Source organism: Chiloscyllium punctatum, chromosome 8 (assembly GCF_047496795.1).
Source record: "Chiloscyllium punctatum isolate Juve2018m chromosome 8, sChiPun1.3, whole genome shotgun sequence".
In the NCBI taxonomy this organism is placed as follows: Eukaryota; Metazoa; Chordata; class Chondrichthyes; order Orectolobiformes; family Hemiscylliidae; genus Chiloscyllium; species Chiloscyllium punctatum.
In genome coordinates, this window is record NC_092746.1 from 106,220,241 (window position 1) to 106,240,555 (window position 20,315).

The 20,315-nt window shown below is 40.3% G+C and overlaps 1 protein-coding gene across 6 annotated transcripts in view; it reads right to left on the reverse strand.

The window, feature by feature from the left end:
- dnajb6b (DnaJ heat shock protein family (Hsp40) member B6b) overlaps positions 1-20,315 on the reverse strand; it is a 150,833-nt gene that overhangs the window by 82,310 nt on the left and 48,208 nt on the right. For 5 of the 6 annotated variants that reach the window (XM_072576207.1, XM_072576209.1, XM_072576208.1 and 2 more), the window contains 2 exons: positions 16,311-16,452; positions 14,929-14,999 (listed from right to left, as the gene is read on the reverse strand). In XM_072576207.1, coding sequence (XP_072432308.1) covers positions 14,929-14,999; positions 16,311-16,452 — 213 coding nt within the window. Of the gene's footprint in view, positions 1-14,246; positions 15,000-16,310; positions 16,453-20,315 lie in introns of those variants that run through there. The other variant, XM_072576211.1, reaches the window with a different exon arrangement.

The window sequence follows — 20,315 nt, forward strand, 5'->3', positions numbered from 1 at the left end:
GAGAAGAGGGTGGTGAGTTGCCTTCATGAAACACTACAGTCTTTGGGTTCAGGGCCACCCACAATACTCAAAAAGATGAATATCAGGATGTTGACCCTGAGACAGCGAAGGAAGGTACTGTTTGGAGGAATGGGTGGTAGTGGTGGGGGTGTGGGGTGGAGGGGAGGAGGGGAGAGTGGGGAGGTCTGTACATCTTGTAAACAGCACATACTGCTTTAACTTTGCTTTAGGCTCTTCCAGCCTCAGAACTTAGAGGGAAAAAAAAAAAAGAGTTCAGATTCTGGAATCCAAGGTAGACAAGCAGGTGCCAAAGTCAACGGAAATATTTTTTTCCTCCAGCTTCTAATACTGCCTGGCTTGCTGCGTTCGCCCAGTATTTATACAGCCAGTTGAAATTCAATTACAGGTCAACTATAACTACCAGATAGCTCATTGTAGGGGATTTGGCAATATTAGTGTCATTGAACATCAAGAGGTAACAGTACAATTCTAATTTGTTACATTAATTTGCCTGCCACTTTCAGAGTGCAAATGTTACTTATCTATCAGCTCAAGCCTGGATGCTGTTCAAAGCAGGTGCAAATATTACTCCATGTCAGTTTGAATGAAGCAGATAAAGGCAGTTATGCAGAGGACACAACTGAGGTACTCCTACAGCAATGCTCTTCAATTGAGACAACCATTTTATTGCATGTTGGAGATGATTACAAATCAGTGGAATCTAACTTGAAGACTGGCATACAATGCTGGAAACCTCCTCCTGAGGATAAACTGCATCATCCACCAAACACTTCTGGCTGTAGATGAATGTATAGCAACGACTCTCTTGCTACATCTGATATGCTAGACTCCCCAAATCACTGCAGGGGGAAACCACAGATGCTGCCAGACCTGCTGAGCTTTTTCAGCAATTTTTTTTTGCTTATGAATTAATACTCTTGTACATTACAACTACATCACCCTCTCCTCAAAATGCTGAACTTTATTCAAAATAAATTGCAGGTTTGAGGAAAATGTGTGGCAGGAGGATTAGTTCTGACTTGCACCAGCAAAACACTAGCCCAGACCTGAGATTGAATGGCAACCTACTGTGCAGTAATTTAGTTGTTAAAGAATGAAATCTTAGGTCAAGAAGCCTCCTGCAAGAAATTTAAATTAATACACTGATTGGAGTAAAACCTTTAACAATTCTTTGTAAAATGGAAATGCCTCACTTGATCAAATTGAAAATTGCAGCACTTTAGATCCGCTAAAGAACTGCCATCATAGATGTTGAAAAACAGAATGGAAAAAAGTGACAGTAAACCTTTTTATTGGCCACCTGAATAGAAACAAATAGATTAATTAGTTAAATAAAAGGCTTCACAAAGTAATGAAATCTAAGAGTTGGAAAAACGGTAATAAATACACTAGTTAACTAAAATAAAATCTTTGAATTACTTTAACACATTACAACAGGATTCTGTAATTGCAGACTTAGGGGGAGAGAAAAGTATGGACTTGAAAGTTATACTTGAAAGTAATTAATAAATTGGCTAGAATCAACTAGTTCAAAAACTATTAAAGCAAAAGGTATTCTTTCACCAGCAATTATACAAGTTGCTCAAAAATTAGGCAAAAAAATTTAAGAAACTGATTATGACAAGTTTGCAATAAAAGTACATGATGGTATTGCTTCTAAGAGCACAAGGTTAGGTGCAGAAATTGGCCACAGAGTCTGCTCCGTCAATGAGATTTTGGCTGATCGATAATCCAGTTATCAGTAGAAAGAACCTTCCCTGGATTGCTTCCAATGCCAGGATATACCTCCTTCAATAAAAGGGACCTAAAACTGTTCACAATATTCCAGCTGTGGTCTGAACAGTGCCTTGTATGGTTTTGGCAAATACTACCTACTTTTCTACTCCATTCCCTTTGAAGTAAACACCATTACATTTGCCTGGCCTTTTACGTGATGAACTTGGATGTCAACAATGCTACACATGTTTGTGCATTCCTTCAAACTCGAAGTGACATAATATGGATTATGATATCCACTGTTGTGATCTAACTAGAAGTGTCGAGTATTGTGTAATCAATGAGGCTTATTGCATTATTGCAATTCCCATACGACAGACCTTACCCAAGAATGTTACCTTCTTCCTTAATGTTAGAAAGCTGTATCTATATTGTAAACATCTCATTTTAATAGTGGGCGGCACGGTGGCACAGTGGTTAGCACTGCTGCCTCAGCGCCAGAGACCCAGGTTCAATTCCCACCTCAGGCGACTGACTGTGTGGAGTTTGCACGTTCTCCCCGTGTCTGCGTGGGTTTCCTCCGGGTGCTCTGGTTTCCTCCCACAGTCCAAAGATGTGCAGGTCAGGTGAATTGGCCATCCTAAATTGACTGTAGTGTAGGTAAGGGGAAGATGTAGGGGTATGGGTGGGTTGCGCTTCGGCGGGGCGATGTGGACTTGTTGGGCCGAAGGGCCTGTTTCCACACTGGAAGTAATCTAATCTTAATAGCCAGGATTCATCTTTGGACTGTACGCTTTCCCACTTGAGTATAACAGTAGGATTCATTTCAGTTGTAACAAAATTAAGACAAGCTAATTTGACAAATTAGTAATACATTAAACAGGTAAGTAAATTGCCTAGCCAAAAAATTATAAAATGGAAATTCTAATACAAATATCACATTGGATTCTAATTATTCAAGAATATCTAAAATCAGTAACATACAAGTAAAACTTTACTTTCAACCAAATATGACTGAGTAATAGAAACATACCTGTCGTCCACAAGTTCCTCATTTCTGAACAAATCCCTGCAATATCGTTTTGGGTTGTACTTAGCACATTTAAATTTTGGTTCATTTTAACATTATTACTTTGAGGCCTGAAATCTGTGTCATGAAATTTGTCTTAAAGGTTGGTTACTGAAGTGTCTGGAGTGATTAGCAAAATGCTGACCTGATCTCTCCCTCCCTTAGACAGGAGGCTGTTCCCAGCAATCTGACTTTCAGTCTTTCATATCATAAGGTGCGCTGCAGCTGGAGGTCTGCATCAGGGAGAGCCCACCATCAGGCTCCAGATTGCCTACCAAAGCTGCCAACGATCAGCAGTTCCCTCTGCAGATCGAAAGCATTCCGCACCTAGCCAAGCCACTGAGATGCCATTCACAGCCCTGAGGGTCAACAGATAAGACCAGAGTGTCCCTCACATCCTCAACTGCCATTAAGATGGTGATAGGTAAGCTGACATCTTAAAACATGCAGGTATCTGCATTTGGAGTTTTGAGACCAATTGTGAAGCCCTTTGTACTGACTCCAAAGCAGAATTCTTTTAAAACAAGGTAAAGTGATAAGTGAAGTGATAAATAGCTTAATTCTTATTCAGAGCTAATTTAGATAAGGAGTATTTGCCCAATCACTAAGTACAGAGCTCAAGTTAGTTCAATCCCATACAACAGACCTTACCCAAGAATGAAGTTAAAAATCACAACACCAGGTTATAGTCCAACAGGTTTAATTGGAAGCACACTTGCTTTCGGAGCAACGCTTCTTCATCAGGTGATAGTGGAGGGCTCGATCGTAACAGAATTTATAGCAAAAGTTTGCAGTGTGATGTAACTGAAATTATACATTGAAAAATTGATAGGCTTAACAGACATTCATCTGTTAGAATACAGTGATAGTTTCACTTTCATGTGTAAATCACAAAACCTTTTTTAAAAAAAGGTTGCATTCTCGGATTAGCTGTTAACAATAGTGATAGCTAGACAATATGTTGAAGGTGTTGGCCCCCTGTATTCTCTATGCCATGATGTGGTTAGCACTGCTGCCTCACAGCGCCAGAGACCAGAGTTCAATTCCCGCCTCAGGCGACTGACTGTGTGGAGTGTGCACATTCTCCCCGTGTCTGCGTGGGTTTCCTCCGGGTGCTCCGGTTTCCTCCCACAGTCCAAAGATGTGCAGGGCAGGTGAATTGGCCATGCTAAATTGTCCGTAGCGTTAGATAAGGGGCAGATGTAGGGGTATGGGTGGGTTGCGCTTCGGCGGGGCGGTGTGGACTTGTTGGGCCGAAGGGCCTGTTTCCACACTAAGTAATCTAATGTTTAGATTGATTCTAATCTAAAAAGTGAGATAACAGTTTTACATAAATTCATGCAGTTTTTGAGCTCAGTTCTGCATGAATTCATGCAGTTTTTGAGCTCAGTTCTGCATGAATTCATGCAGTTTTTGAGCAAAGTGCAATGTAACCCTGCAAGTTTTTCCCAGGAGCTGAAAAATTACGCAATGTTCTTCATGACCTGCAACACATTATCAATGCAGATGAGCACCTCACCAAGACCTTCCCCACACCTCCACTACTTGCCTTTAAGCAACCGCCAAACCTCAAACAGATCGTTGATCGTAGCAAGCTGCCAGGCTCTCAGGACAACTCCATACAACTGTCATGGTAGATGCTGCAAGACTTGTCAGTGTGGACATGGAAACCACCATTACGTGTGGGGACATCTCCTACCTTGTACATGGCAGGTTGTCTATCTTATACGTTGCAGGCAAGGATGCCCAGAGGCATGGTACATTGAGGAAACCAAGCAAAGGCTACAACAACGGATGAATAGGCACCGCATAACAATCAACAGACAGGAGGGTTCCCTCCCAGTTGGGGAACACTTCAGTGGTCCAGAACATTCAGCCTCTGACCTTCGGGAGGACTTCGGGACAGGCAGCAGGGGAAAGTGGCCGAGCAAAGGCTGATAGCTAAGTTTGGCACCCATAGGGAGGGCCTCAACTGGGACCTAGGGTTCATGTCACATTACAGGCAAGACCCACAGACCCACTTTGTGGGGTGAATTTGTACTTGCAGGGTTACATTGTACTTTACTCAAACACTGCATGAATTTATGTAAAACTCCATTATCTCACTTTTTAGATTAGAATCAAACATGATGGCATAGACAGAACAAGAGGCCAACACCTTCAACATATTGTCTAGCTATCACCATTGTTAACAGCTAACCAGAGAATGCAACTTTTAAAAAAAATTGTGATTTACACATGAAAGAATAGTGATAGTTTCACTAACAGGTGAAAGGTTTAACAGACAATCAATTTTTCATTGTATAATTTCAGTTATATCACACTAAATTTTTGCTATAAAATCTGTTAGGAATGAGCCCTCCACTATCACCTGATGAAGCAGCGTCACTCCGAAAGCTAGTGTGCTTCCAATTAAATCTGTTGGACTATAACCTGGTGCGATATTTTTAATTTTGTACACCCCAGTCCAACACCAGCATCTCCAAATCATTACCCAAGAATGTTACCTTCTTCTCTAATGTTAGGAAGCTGTATCTATATGGAAAATATTCAGCCTGGGAGTCCAGTTACTTGTGTTGTGCCACAAGGATATGTTTTGGAACCACTGCCGTTTGTCATATCTATAAGTGACTTAGATGCAGGCATAGCTGGATGGGTTAGTAAGTTTGCAGATGACACTAAAGTCCGTTGAATGTGGACAGTGTGGAAGAATGTTGCAGGTGGACTTGGATAAACTGCAGAATTGGGCTGAGAGGTGGCAAATGGAGTTCAATGCAGCTAAATGAGGTGATTCACTATGGGCAGAATAACAGCAGAGTACTGGGTCAATGGAAAGATTCTTGGTTGTGTGGATATGCAGAGGGATCTTGGTTTCCATGTACATAGATCCCTTAAAGTTGTCACCCAGGTTGATAGTGCTGTTAAGACAGCATACAGTGTTCAGTTTCATTGGTAGAGGGATTGAGTTCCAGAGCTGCAATGTCATGCTGTAACTATACAAAACACTAGTGTGGCCACACTTGGAATATTGTGTACAGTTCCGGTTGTCATATTTCAAGCAGCATGTGGAAGCATTGGAAAAAAGGTGCAGAGGAGATTTACCAGGATGTTGCCTGGTCTGGAGGGAAGATCTTATGAGGAAAGGCTGAGACACTTGGGTCTGTTCTCGTTACAAAGGCGGCGGCTAAGAGGGGATTTGATAGAGACACACAAGAATTAGACAGGATAGACTGTGAAAGCCTTCCTCCCACGATGATGAAGTCAGCTCGTATGAGGGGATATAGCTACAAATTGAGGGGTGATAGATTTAAGACAGATGTCAGAGGCAGGTTCTTTACTCAGTGGTATGGGTGTGGAATGCCCTACCTGCCAGTGTAGTTAACTCAGCCACATTAGGGAGATTTAAACAATCCTTGGATAAGCACATGGACGATGGGATAGTGTAGGGGGACGAGCTTAGAATAGTTCACAGGTCAGCACAACATTGAGGGCCGAAGGGCCTGTTTTGCTCTGTATTGTTCTATGGTTCTATACTGCGAACATCCCAGATATTTTAATAACTTTGATTTCTCTTTAGACTATATGCTTTCCTACTTGAGTACAACAGTAGGGTTCATTTCAGTTGTAACAAAATTGAGACAATTTGCTAATTTGACAAATTAGTAATACATTAAGCGGAAAAATAAATTACACAGCTATAAAATGGAAAATCTAATACAAATAATAATCACACTGGAATCTAGTTATTCAAGAACATCTAAAGTTAGTAACATTTAATTAAAACTTTACTTTCATTCCCCAGCCAGTAACAGGTGCTGCAAATGCAATCTCAATAGTTTTAAAAATATGCTCTCTGCTTTGGACACTACAGGGCTAGCACCTGTCAAAGGAATGCTGTACTGCTGGTTTTCATGACCTGTTTATTAAAACCTCAAAATCATTTTTCCTGTACTATAACTGAAGTCCCAGCATAGTTCACATCACACCTCCTAATTTGTGGGACATAAGCAAAAGACCTTGCTGGAATCCAGGACACTTTCCTATCTACTAACTCTGCAATCTCAAAATAAGTCTTTGAAGCTTACCTACATACACCCTCGGCCCCTTCCCTGCCAAAGTTGCATAACCACACCAATCGCCTCACATTAGCTCAAGGTGCTCAGAGTATTACCCCTCAGTACTATGAAACACTTTCCCCAATTGCAGAAGTATGGCCATCAAGTCTACAATTCAGTACCTCATGACTTTTCTCCAGTTTGAAGAGAGTCACATGCACAAAGCTCTGGAAGTTGACCCAAGTCCACAGTTCTGAACAGCATTCATGAGAATACACAATTGTTTGAGCTAATGCCTTCTGGACACAAATGAAAAATGTTAGAGATGTGTGCCTTATCAACTATAAGCTTTAATTATGATTTAATATTGTTTTATTTTTTAAACAGCACCCCAAGTTGCCACTTTTGCCCTCATTCCTTTTATGAATGTGAAAAAGGGAAGAAAAAAATAATGGTCAGGAACTGCAGTAAATATTTTATCTTCAGACACCATTTCCAACTGACATTTTATAAGTAGGTCAAACATGCTCTCCTGACATACAAGCAAAACTGTAAAGCATTCTTTACATTTCCAAAGACTTTGGTGATCCCTCTCTACAAACCTTATCAGCTTCTCAGCCTTGGTTTAGATTTCCTTACATGGTTTGATACCACAACAAAAATGTTGTATGCGGTCTCCTCTCCCTCATGCTGTTTACAAATTAAATCGACACCAACTTTATTTTATCTTAATTGCAGCTGAATTCAAGTTAAATTTCCATTTGAAGCAATTTAACTTTTATTGCTATCTACCTTTTTCAATTCATGGTTGCAAGTCATTGGCTGAGCCAGCACTTATTCCCATCCCTAGCTGCCCTTCAGATGGTGAATCTGCTGACAAACTGTAATTAGTGGAGCAATAAGACCACAAGAAATTGGAACTGGAGTTGACCCACAGCCTTCAGTTTTTCAGAATGCCTGATCAGACATTCTTCATATCCACTCTCCTGCATTTTCTCTGTAATCCTGGATTCAACTACTAATCAAAAATCTCAGCCTTAACACATACACAAGGTTGTTGCCCACACAGCCCACACAGCTCTGCCCTCTGGTCCAAGAATCTCCTGAGGGGAATATTCTCCCAGCAATCCCTGTCAAGCCAAATCTGCTGATATGCAAATAGATTGGAAAGCAGGAGGATGTAGAGTCTGCAAAAGGATTTGTAATTGTGGGGGCAAACATTTGGCAGTTTATAGGAAGAGGTGGGTTTATCACATGCTGTAGGATGTCTAGGAAAGCAGTGAGATCCAGCTGTCCTACCTCCGATACTCATTATGACCAATGAAGGCAGTATGTCAAATACCTTTACCACCTTGGCAACCTGGAACTCCATTTTCAAGGAACTACTCACCTGCACCAAAGTCTTTCTTCAGCAACACTCTCCAGGGCCTGTTAACTATACAGGTCTGGACCAGTGTACAAAAATTCAAATTCCAAAGGATTCCAGAAACAAATCCATTTGTAGCTATTTTAATCAACTTGTTCAGACATGCTATGGCATGCCTGAGGCACATTGAATCTGAACACGGATCTTCGGTCTCAGAGGAAGGCTCACTATCACTACACCACAAGACCATTTGAATCAATTTGTACAACTGGAAAAGTTAATTGAAATTATTGATCAGTCCTACATAGAAATGAAAAATACTTGAAACCATTCACTTCAAGAACCATATTTCTCAAAGTTAACGAGAAAAATCATACCAATGTTACGAACACAGTTTCCAAATCTTAATTAGATTGGACCAGAAATATTTTCCAAGAAAACTCAAACATTGTATTGATAACTTTAGAATAGAGATGGTATAATCAAAAAAGGTATGTCATGGATGACAGTTTACCAATGCAGTGTCTCATTTAGGAACAAGACAGACTACCGAGAACTACAATTATTTAGTCAATTAGATTATTCCAGATACCCAGTGGGGTCCAATAAAGCACCAACCTTACAAGAAAGGAAAGACAACAAAATTTTAATTATTAGATCAAGTCATGGAGATCTACAGCACGTAAACAGATCCTTCGGTCCAACTCATCCATGCCGACCAGATATCCCAACCCAATCTAGTCCCACCTGCCAGCACTCAACCCATATCCCTCCAAACACTTCCTATTCATATACCCCATCCAGATGCCTTTTAAATATTGCAATTGTACTTAGCCTCCACCACTTCCACTGGCAGCTCATTCCAAACATGTACCATCCTCTGCCTGAAAACATTGCACCTTCGGTCTCTTTTATACTTCCCCTCTCACCCTAAACCTATGGCCTTTAGTTCTGGACTCCCCACCCCAGGGAAGAGACCTTGTTTATATATCCTATCCATGCCCCTCATGATTTTAAAAGCCTCTGAGGTCACCTCACAGCCTTCATCACTCCAGAGAAAACAGCCCCAGCCTACTCAACTTCTCCCTATAGCTCAAATCCTCCAACCCTGGCAACATCCTTGTTAAATCCTTTCTGAACCCTTTCAAGTTTCAAAACATCCTTCCGATAGGAGGGTGACCAGAATTGCATGCAACATTCCAAAAATGACCTAACCAATATCTGCAACATGATCTCCCAACTCCTGTACACAATACTCTGACCAATAAATAGCACCACATTTGCCAACCTCCAGTTTTCCAGCACCTCACCTGTTACTATCATTGATACAATTATCTCAGCAAGCAGCCCAGAGTTCTAGGGTACATCTGATCAGGTCCTGGGGATTTACCCACTTGTGTTTCAAGACATTCAGCACTTCCTCCTACGTAACATGGACATTTTTTAAGATACCACCATCTATTTCCACTCATTCGATATCTTCCATGTCCTTTTTCACAGTAAACACTGATGCAAAATACTTGTTTATTATCTCCCCCATCCCTTACAGCTCCATACAAACTGATGATCTTTGAGGGGCCCTATTCTCTCCCTAGTTACCCTTTTGTCCTTTATGTATTTGTAAAAACTCTTGGGATTCTCCCTAACCCTATTTGCCAAAGCTAGCACATGTCCCCTTTTCTCCCCTCCTGATTTCCCTCTTAAGTATACTCCTATTGCCTTTGTACTCTAAGGATTCACTCAATCTACCTGACATATGCTTCCTTTTTCTTAATCAAACCCTCAATTTCTTTAGTCATCCAGCATTCCCTATACCTACCAGCCTTCCCTTTCACCCGGACAGGAATATACTTTCCCTGGATTCTTGTTATCTCATTTCTGAAGGCTTCCCATTTTCCAGCCGTACCTTTACCTGCAAACATCTGCCCCCAATCAGCTTTTGAAAGTTCTTGCCTCATACCATTAAAATTGGCCTTTCTCCAATTTAGAACTTCAACTTTTAGATCCTGTCTATCCTTTTCCATCACTATTTTAAATTTAATAGAATTATGTTCACTGGCCCCAAAGTGCTCCCCCACTGACACCTCAGTCACCTGCCCTGCCTTATTTCCCAAGAGTAGGTCAAGTTTTGCACTCTCTAGTAGGTACATCCACATACTGACTTAATGTCTTTGTACACACCTAAATTCCTCTCCATCTAAACCCTAGAGACTATGGCAGTCCCAGTCTTGTTTGGAAAGTTAAAATTCCCTACCATAACCATTACCATTCTTACAGATAGTGGAGATCTCCTTACAAGTTTGCTTCTCAATTTCCCCGACTATTATGGGGCCTATAATACAACCCCAATAAGGTGATCATTCCTTTTTTCATTCCACCCAAATAATTTCCCTGTATGTATTTCTGGGCATATCCTCCCTCAGTAAAGCTGTAATACCATCCCTTATCCAAAAGGGTCACTTCCCTTCCTCTCCTGCCTCCCTTTCTATCCTTCCCAAAGCATTTGTATCCTGGAACATGAAGCTCCCAGTCCTGTCTATCCCTGAGCCATGTTTCCGTAATTGTTATATCATCCCAGTCCCATGTTGCTACCCGCGCCCAGAGTTCATCTGCCTTCCCTATTAGGCTTCTTACATTGAAATAAATGCAGTCCTACCTTGTTCTCTGCTTTGTCCCTGCCTGCCCTGACTGTTTGTCTCACTTCTTTTCTCAACTGTACTATTCTGGTTGATCTCTTTCTTCACTATCACCCAGAGTCCCACTGCACCTTCTCCCTCTTTTCTCCCCATCCCACCCCCAAAACACCTTACTAGTTTAAATCCTCCTGAGCAGCTCTATCAAATATCCCTGCCAGTGTATTAGTCCCCTTCCAAATCAGGTACAATCCGTCCTTCTTGTACAGGTCATGCCAACCCTAGAAGAGATTCCAATGACCCAAAAATGGGAATCCTTCTGCCATATACCAGCTCCTCAGCTATGCATTCATCTGCTCTACCCTCACTAGCGCGTAGCAAGAGTAATCCAGATATTACTACTTTATGACCTCCGTTTTAAATTCCGGCCTAACACTATATTCCTTCTCCCTTCCTTTGTCATGATTTCCAAAGTGTACAATTACCTCCTGCTGGGCCCTCTCCACTTTGAGAACATTGTGCACCCTCCGACATCCTTGAGCCTGGCATCAGGGAGGCAACACCATTCTGATTTTTCACTGCTGGGAACAGAACAATCCATCTGTGCCTTGGATTAGAAAGTCCCCTAATAAACTGATCTCTTGGAACCCGACATTGCATTAGAGCAAGTCAGTCTTGATACTAGAATCTTGGGGGGAAATGTAGCCAAGAATCCATCATCCACTACGTTTTCAAAAACCGCATACATGTTTGAAATGGGGATGGCCACAGAAGACCCGTGCACTACCTGCCAACTCTTAACCTTCCTGGAGTTAACCCATCCATGTGACTGTATCTGCAACTTTTATCCCTTCCTGTAACTGCCATCCATCATACTACCATTTGATGTGATAGGATTTGCAACCAACCGAGATTTATTGCAGATATAATCTTCAGTAACACTTAAATGCTCCCTAAGCTCCCACATCCGACAAGAGCATAAATACTCTTAACAGCCATTTTTGCTTCTTCCAATCTGTCACACCATCTTATTCCTCTACAAAACACTGCTCCAGGATAACTGAACACTTACGGCATCTCAATAAAACAAAATTAATAAAGAACACACTCTACACACTACTGCAGACTTACAGCAAGGCCACACTTAAAACTATTCACCTGTTTGTGCTGTGACCTCTCCCAAACAGGCCTTCAAGATCAGTTGTGAATTTTACTTTGCTACTTTTCCAAGGTGCACTCCAATGTCATTAATTAAACAGCAATGGCAGTAATTGCACAGATTCACTGCTGAGAGACTTACTGTGGATTCCTTTCTCTCTCTCGTACTGACCTGGCCATGTGCTGCTTTTTTCTGTTCCTCTCCCTTTTAAAAGTGCCATTGTTTCAACTTTTTCCTCCAAAGTTCCAAAATAATGCATAGCTTATAACAGTAATTGCTGCTCCTAGAATTCAAGGAAAATCACCTCCAACACCTAAAATACCTCAAAGGAGCAGCGTTACAGCCAGAAATCTTAACAGCCCTCCATCTTGAATTACCCAGAACTGATGTGGTGATCCGGCATCTCTCTAAACATGTATTGCATTAAGTTATTCGTAACATGCAACTTGAACATTCAAAAGAGACAGTCTTGCTAAACCAATCTGATCAAGTCAGTCAGGTTCATGGGAGAAGGCATCATGGTCAACATTGCACATATTTGGACCTCCAAAAATCTTAAGGGATTCTCTCAGCTCCTTGTTATACAAACAAAAATGGTGTTTGGAGGGCAGGTCCTAGATCGAATAAAAAGTTGACTGCCATCTTTGAAAGGATTAATTAAAATAGATAGCAGGGGAACAGCAGCACTAATCTTCAAAATATGCACTGATCTACAATTTTAAGCATCTGGAAACACAGTTGGCCACAAAATCACATTAAACTCCAGTCACCTTTCACCCATGACTCATTTGCAATAGCTGCTTGGCCAGCAGTACCAAGTTTTCAAATCTCTCCACATCTTCCCATCCCAGTAATTAATCTCCTACAGATCCACAATCTTCCAAAATGCGCTCCTTTAATTCTGGCCTTTAGCATCCAAACTTTGGTCACTCCACTATAAATTCTGAAATAACCACCCTACATCTTTATTCTACTGTCCTTCTGTAAAACAGGTCTTAAAATCCACTTCCAACCAAGTTGTTAATCATCAGAGACCATGCTATGGTTAGCCAACTGGAAATTGAGATTTTTGTTTGGTAAGCTTAAGGCTTACAGAACTGAGTGAACAGAGAGAGTTTGGCTGAGCTGCACTTTTAACCATTCCTGAACAGACTTGAAAGATCAACTGGCATACTATTTCTAAAGTAGAACAGCAAAATTCTGGGAAACCTGTTAATGTATTTGATAAATAATTACCTAAGATGGTTGAACGAGATCAATTAGAATTAGCTCAAGGTTAAAAAAAGATATTCAAAACTAAACAAACTTAGACATCAAGATATTTTACACTTGAGAACTGTCAAGTGGAATAAGTTAGTAATTTAGTGGATGCAGTGTTACCACACTGATATTTCTCCTGTGGCAATTTGCCTGACTTTTCAAAAGGTTACAAAAAGATAGCTAGATTACTGGGTAATGTAGGCCAGTAATATTAATTTGCTAAATGTAATATTTGTCTTCAGACATTTTGAAAACATCTCTCCCCACACTGTAGACACCAACCCTTCCAAAAACAGCTTGCTTTATTACTGTTTAGGAAAATGTATTGAAGGTAACATTGCATAGTTGCAACATGACTGAAAGGAAGAGACTTTATGGACCACTTGGGCCTTTTTTGCTGCTATATTTGCACTGTCGAGAAGCACTGAATCTATATTAGCCATAGTTATAAAAATAGTGACTCAACAGAAATATGACACCTTGGAGCACAAGACCCAAGTGCACACTTAAATCTGGTCTCAAAATTGGTAATCTTAGCATTCAAATGATAAGAATTCTTTGATTAATATTGGCCATATACAAATTACATGAAAATTAACTACCCCAGATATATTTGGATTCTTGCTTTTAAAATTATGTAAATATTTCCCATGGAAAGTCATCAAGAATTATGCTCACTTCACATTAAACTTAGTAGGATAGTTTAACATTGAATGATTGAATGAAAATACAAGGTACATTTCTCCATTCTAATGAATGTCTGACCGAAGTGAAAGCCTGAGTCTTTGGAGAAACGAGAGTCTAATTTTGGACTTGTGTAATTTAAGAAAACAGGAAATATATTCAGCATGGCAATCAAGTTTTCCATCGCATTAAGGTGATAAGCAAGCATTTAATGCTAGTAAGACTGCTACAAAGGAAAGTGTGCACAATTGCAAACAAACTTCAAAACACCACAGACGCAATATATTTTTCCATGCCCTTTTAATGGTTGTGCCACAAACATTTCTTTTCATGTCATTTGTTAACAATGAATGTTTAATTCTGCCAGCATCATGTTACGTGGAGTGATCAGGTTATAAACAGCATAAAGACAAACAGTTCCCAAAATATCACCGAAGTGGCATACATGCAAAACTAACCACAAAAAGATGCAATTTCAAGCAAAAAGAAATGCAAACTATATTATTAAATAGTCTTAATTATATTTACTAGCAAGTACAAAAGAGTTAGAAAAATTTTAACACTTCAAATCCTCCTGTAAGTTAAAGCTAATTTGCATTTATTTAACTAGAAAAATTTGGATTAGAGTGGAATTGCTCTAGGTTCAAAAAGGTAAATAAATGGTCAATGGAAATGGTTACACAGGAAAGTGCATCAATAAACTCATAATACAAAAACTCAAATCAATACCAGATGGTCCTAATCTGTGGTCCCGTCAAAGTAAACTCCAAGTATGGCATAAACATCATTAGATTACTGGTGCCATAACAAGCAGCAAAACTAATTTGACTTAAACAACGTAACGCATAATGCAAAGTTCCTTCCAGGATACTCAAATCTTTTCACCCATGAATGCTCATCCATTTTCATTTCTTAAATATGAGGGAATATTTACTTGTTATCCAATCGTAGTAGCTGCTCCTTACCATTTATTGTTAAAGATTTTAATTGACCATCTTCCTCTACTTCCACTCTTTCTTGGCCATTTTCTACAATCCTGAAATTTAGAAAGATTATATTTGGTTAAGCCACAAAATTGCATTTGAAATATATAGATACATTAAAGTGTGCAGCTGTACAGGACATTGGTTAGACCACTGTTGGAATATTGCGTGCAATTCTGGTCTCCTTCCTATTGGAAAGATGCTGTGAAACTTGTAAATCTTTTCTGAACCCTTTCAAGGATGTTGCTGGGGTTGGAGAATTTGAGCTAGAGAGAGAGGCTGAACAGGCTGGGGCTGTTTTCCCTGGAGTGAAGGCTGAGGGGTGACCTTAGGAGGTTTACAAAATTATGAGGGGCATGGATAGGATAAATAGACGAAGCCTTTTCCCTGGGGTCAGGGAGCCCAGAACTAGAGGGCAAAGGGTGAGAGGGGAAAGATATAAAAAGAGACCTACAGGGCAACTTTTTCATGCAGAGGGTGGTACATGTATGGAATGAGCTGCCAGAGGCTGGTACAATTGCAATATTTAAGAGGCATTTGGATGGGTATATGAATAGGAAGGGTTTGGAGGGATATAGGCCAGGTGCTGGCAGGTGGGACTAAATTGGGTTGGGATATCTCGCCAGCATGGACGGGATGGACCGAAGGGTCTGTTTCTGTGCTGTACATCTCTATGACTCTACCTGAAAGAGAAAACCACAACTTTGACTTTTTCAAAATAGGATATTAACAAGAAGTGATAGAATTATTCTAATTACAGCAAACTTTATTAACTGGCATTTATGGAACAAGGTCAGGTGATCAAATATTCTAGATAATCAAGAGGTGCACATTATCGGTATAAAAACAAAGCAATAGGAATGTAATGCAGGGGATATACATGTCACTGTTATACTTTATTTATAGTATAAATTACAAATAATACAACTTTGCCTTAAATAAAACTTACCAGAGAGCCTTCTCACTCGCACCCTCAGCAACCGACATTGTTAGATTGCAGTATTGAATGAGAAATTGACTTGAAATTATATTAACTGTCAATATTTCATGAGGCCATTCGATTGAACAATTTGACATGGAGGCAAATAAATTTTAAAACTATGGTAATTGAACAGAATAATATAGCAAAGTTCATAATATTTGAGAAAATGTTTGCTGATTTATGGAGTATAAGAGTTCATGCAAAGTTTGCTTCACCTGATAAAAGGCTAGCAACTCAACTTCAGCTTTGACTTTGGGCATAAAAAGCAACAAGTTCACAATAGCTTTCATAAGTTTGTTAATCAAAAACCAAGTTCAGTAGCTGTATTTAGCTAGTTGACAGAAAAGTCAATTGTGAATCTTAAAATTAATTTCTGAAATACCTCTTAGTGGTGATTTTCCTGCCATTAACAAACTTGGTAGATGTTGATACAGATCGAAAGTTACCCATTCCACCACCTCCAAACGAAGAGGATGAGAATGATGCTGTTCCAAGATTACCAAATGAACTGAATGAAGTAAAACCTGCAGAAAAGATGTTTATATAATTTTTAAAATAAGCATAATAAAAATTGCATTTCATGCAGGTTTTGTCATTATCTACCAGGTTCACCCAATAGAAAATTCAACTCAAATCCACATTGAAAATGCAAACAAGTCATACTTATTCAAGAAAGATATTCAGCCCTTTTTGCAGACAGAAACAATACAATATTTTAAAAGGTTGATAGTAACTCAGTCACGTGACTGTTGATTTTCAACACAGGAGAGACCACTAGAACAACATGGTGACCACAGCTTTTTTTCAATACATTCATAGCATGACACAATCACTGGCTAGTCCAATGTTTATCTTTCATCCTCAATTGCCCAGAAGATAATAGAGTGAACCACATTGCTTTGGCTCTGCAGTCACTTGTAGGTCAGATCAGGCAAGGATGGTAACTAAGCACTTAGTAAACCAGATAGATTTTACAAAAATCAAATGGTGATTACATGGTCACCATTATTTGGCTTTTTGTTCCACAAATGGGATTTGAACTTGCATAATTGTATAAACACGGACCAAGTGTAGGGGATTCATTCCCTTGAGCCTGTTCCACCATTCAATAAGATCAGGGCTGATCTGACTAACCTCAATGTCCATTTCTGCCAACCACTAATAATCTTTTACTACCAATAACCTTTCACCACCTTATAGATCAATGCACCACTGCCTTAAAAATATTCAGGTAACTAGGGAGAGAATTGGGGCCCCTCAAATATCAGCAAGGCAACCTTTGTGTGGAAGCACAATAGATGGGGAAATACTAAACAAGTACTGTGCATCAGTGTTTCCTGTGGAAAAAGATTTGGAAGGTATAAAATGTAGGGAAATAGATGGTGACATCTAGAAAAATATCTGTATTATAGAGGAGGAAGTGCTGGATGCCTTGAAACATAAGTGGATAAATCCCCAGGACGTGGTAGGTGTACCCTAGAAATTTATGGGAAGCTAGGAAAGTGATCGCTGAGTCCTTTGCTGAGATATTCGTATCATTGATAGTCAGGTGAGATGCTGGAAGACTGAAGGTTGGCTAATGTGGTGCCACTGTTTAACAAGGGTGATACAGTCAAGCAAGGGAACTACAGACCAGTGAGCCTAACATCAGTGGTAGGCAAGTTGTTGGAGGAAATCCTGAGAGACAGGATGTACATGTATTTGGAAAGGCAAGGACAGATGAGATATAATCAACATGGCTTTGTGCATGGGAAATCATGTCTCAAACTGGATTGAGTTTTTTGAAGTAACAAAGAGGAATGAGTAGGGCAGAGAAGTGGATGTAATCTACATGGACTTCAGTAAAGCACAACTAGATTTTCTCATGGGAGACTGGTAAGCAAAATTAGATCTCATGAATACAGGGAGAACTAGCCATTTGGATACAGAACTGGCACAAAAAGTAGAAGAGAGGGTGATGGAAGGTTATTTTTCAGACTGGAAGCCTGTGACCAGCAGAGTGCCACAAGGATTGGTGCTGGGTGCACTACTTTTCGTCATTTTATATAAATGATTTGGATGTGAGCACAAGAGGTATAGTTAGTAAGCTTGCAGATGACACCAAAATTGGAGGTGTGGTGGACGGCAAATAAGGTCACCTCGGATTACAGCGGGATCTTGATCAGATGGGCAAACAGGCTGAGAAGTGGCAGATTGAGTTTTATTTAGATAAATGCAAGGTGCTGCATTTTAGAAGAAGAGCTGGTCTTAGCAAGTCTTACACACAATAGTAAGGTCCTAGGGATGTGATGCTTAACAGACCTTGGAGTACAGGTTCATAGCTCTTCAAAAGTGAAGTTGCAGGTAGATAGGATCGTGAAGGTGGCGTTTTGTATGCTTTCCTTTATTGGAAAGAGTAAGAGTACAGGAGTTGGGAGGTTATGTTGAGGTTGTAGAAGACATTGGTTGGGCCACTTTTGGAACATTGCGTGCAATTCTTGCCTCCTTCCCATCAGAAGGATGTTGTGAAATTTGAAAGGTTTCAGAAAAGCTTTACAAGGATGTTGCCAAGGTTGAAGGATTTCAGCTATAGGGACAGGCTAAATAGGTTGGGGGTGTATTCCCTGGAGCATCAGAGGCCGAGGGGTGACCTTATAGAGGTTTGTAAAATCATGAGCAGCATGGAGAGAATAAATAGATAAAGTCTCTTCCCTGGGTGGGAGAGTACAGAACTAAAGGAAAGATATAAAAAAGACATAAGGGGCAACGTTTTCAAGCAGGGGGTGGTGCATGTATGGAATGAGCTGCCAAAGGAAGTGGTGGAGGCTAAGTACAATTGCAACATTTAAAAGGCATCTGGATGGGTGTATGAATAGGAAAGGGTTTGAAGGGATATGGGTTGGGTGCTGGCAGGTGGGACGAGATTGGGTCAGGACATCTGGTCAGCATGGATGAGTTGGGTGGAAGGGTCTGTTTCTGTGCTGTACATGTCTAATGACTCTTTCAATCACCTTTTCAGGAAATGGCTTTTGAAGACACTCAACTCTTAATGTTGGTCTAATCTGTTTAAAATGGCAGAGGGAGGGGTTTCGGAGCCTTGAGGCTTTATTATTTTTGCTGTCAAAGTTGTCAACCACATTTTCCCACATAATACTTCATCTGCCAGATCGCTGTTCACTTTCTTAGGCTATCCAAATCTCTAGTGTCTCACATCTTTACAACTTAATTGCCTAACTGTTTCAGAATACTTCACAACTATATTGTGTCCTTTCATCCAAGTCACATTCATAGAAACTTATCACACAGTTAAGGTCTCAGCACCAATCTCTACACCATTTGTTAATCCTGCCAAGTTGGCAGACTATTTAGACCTTTCCTGCTAGCCAAGCTTACTCCCATGCCAATATGGCACCAAATACATCATGGGCTTTTAAATTTCACAATAAATCCCAATATTAGAATATAGAACATTACAGCATAGTACAGGTCCTTCGGCCCTCTATCTTGCACCAACCTGTGAAGTCAATGTGAAGCCCATCTAACCTACACAATTCCATTTTCATCCATATGTTTATCCAATGACTATTTAAATACCCTTAAAGTTGGTGAGTTTACTACTGTTGCAGGCAGGACACTCCATGCCACTACTGAATAAAGAAACTACCTCGGACATCTGTCCTATAGCTTCAAACTGAGGGGTGATAGATATGTCCCCTTGTGCAAGCCAGAGAAAAAGAGCTTTCACTGTCCAACCTATAATCCTGATTATCTTATGTCTCAATTAAGTCACCGGTCAACCTTCTTCTCCCTAACAAAAAACAGCCTCAAGTCCCTCAGCCTTTCCTCAAGGCCTTCTCTCCATACCAGGCAACATCATAGCAAATCTCCTAATCTTTGCCAAAGCTTCCACGTCCTTCCTATAATGCAGTAACCAGAACTGTACACAATACTCAAGCCCAGCCACAGTTTTGCACAGCTGTAACATGGCCTCAAGGCTCCTAAACTCAATCCCTCTACCAATTAAAAACTAACACACCGTACGCCGCCTTAACAACCCTATCAACCTGGGTGGCAACTTTCAGGAATTATGTACAAGGACACAGATCTCTTTGCTCATCTACATTACCCAGAATCTTATCATTAGCCCAGTACTCTGTATTCCTGTTGCTTCTTCCAAAAAGTGAAACACCTCACTTCACACATTAAACTCCATTTGTTACCTCTCGGCCCAGCTCTGCAGCTTATCTATGCCCCTCTACAACATCCTTCAGCACTATCCACAACTCCATCAGGCTTACGGTCATCTGCAAATTTACGAACACATCCTTCTACACCCTCATCCAGGTCATTTATATATTTAAAAATGACAAACAATGGTTCCTAAAAGAGATCCTTGCAGTACATCACT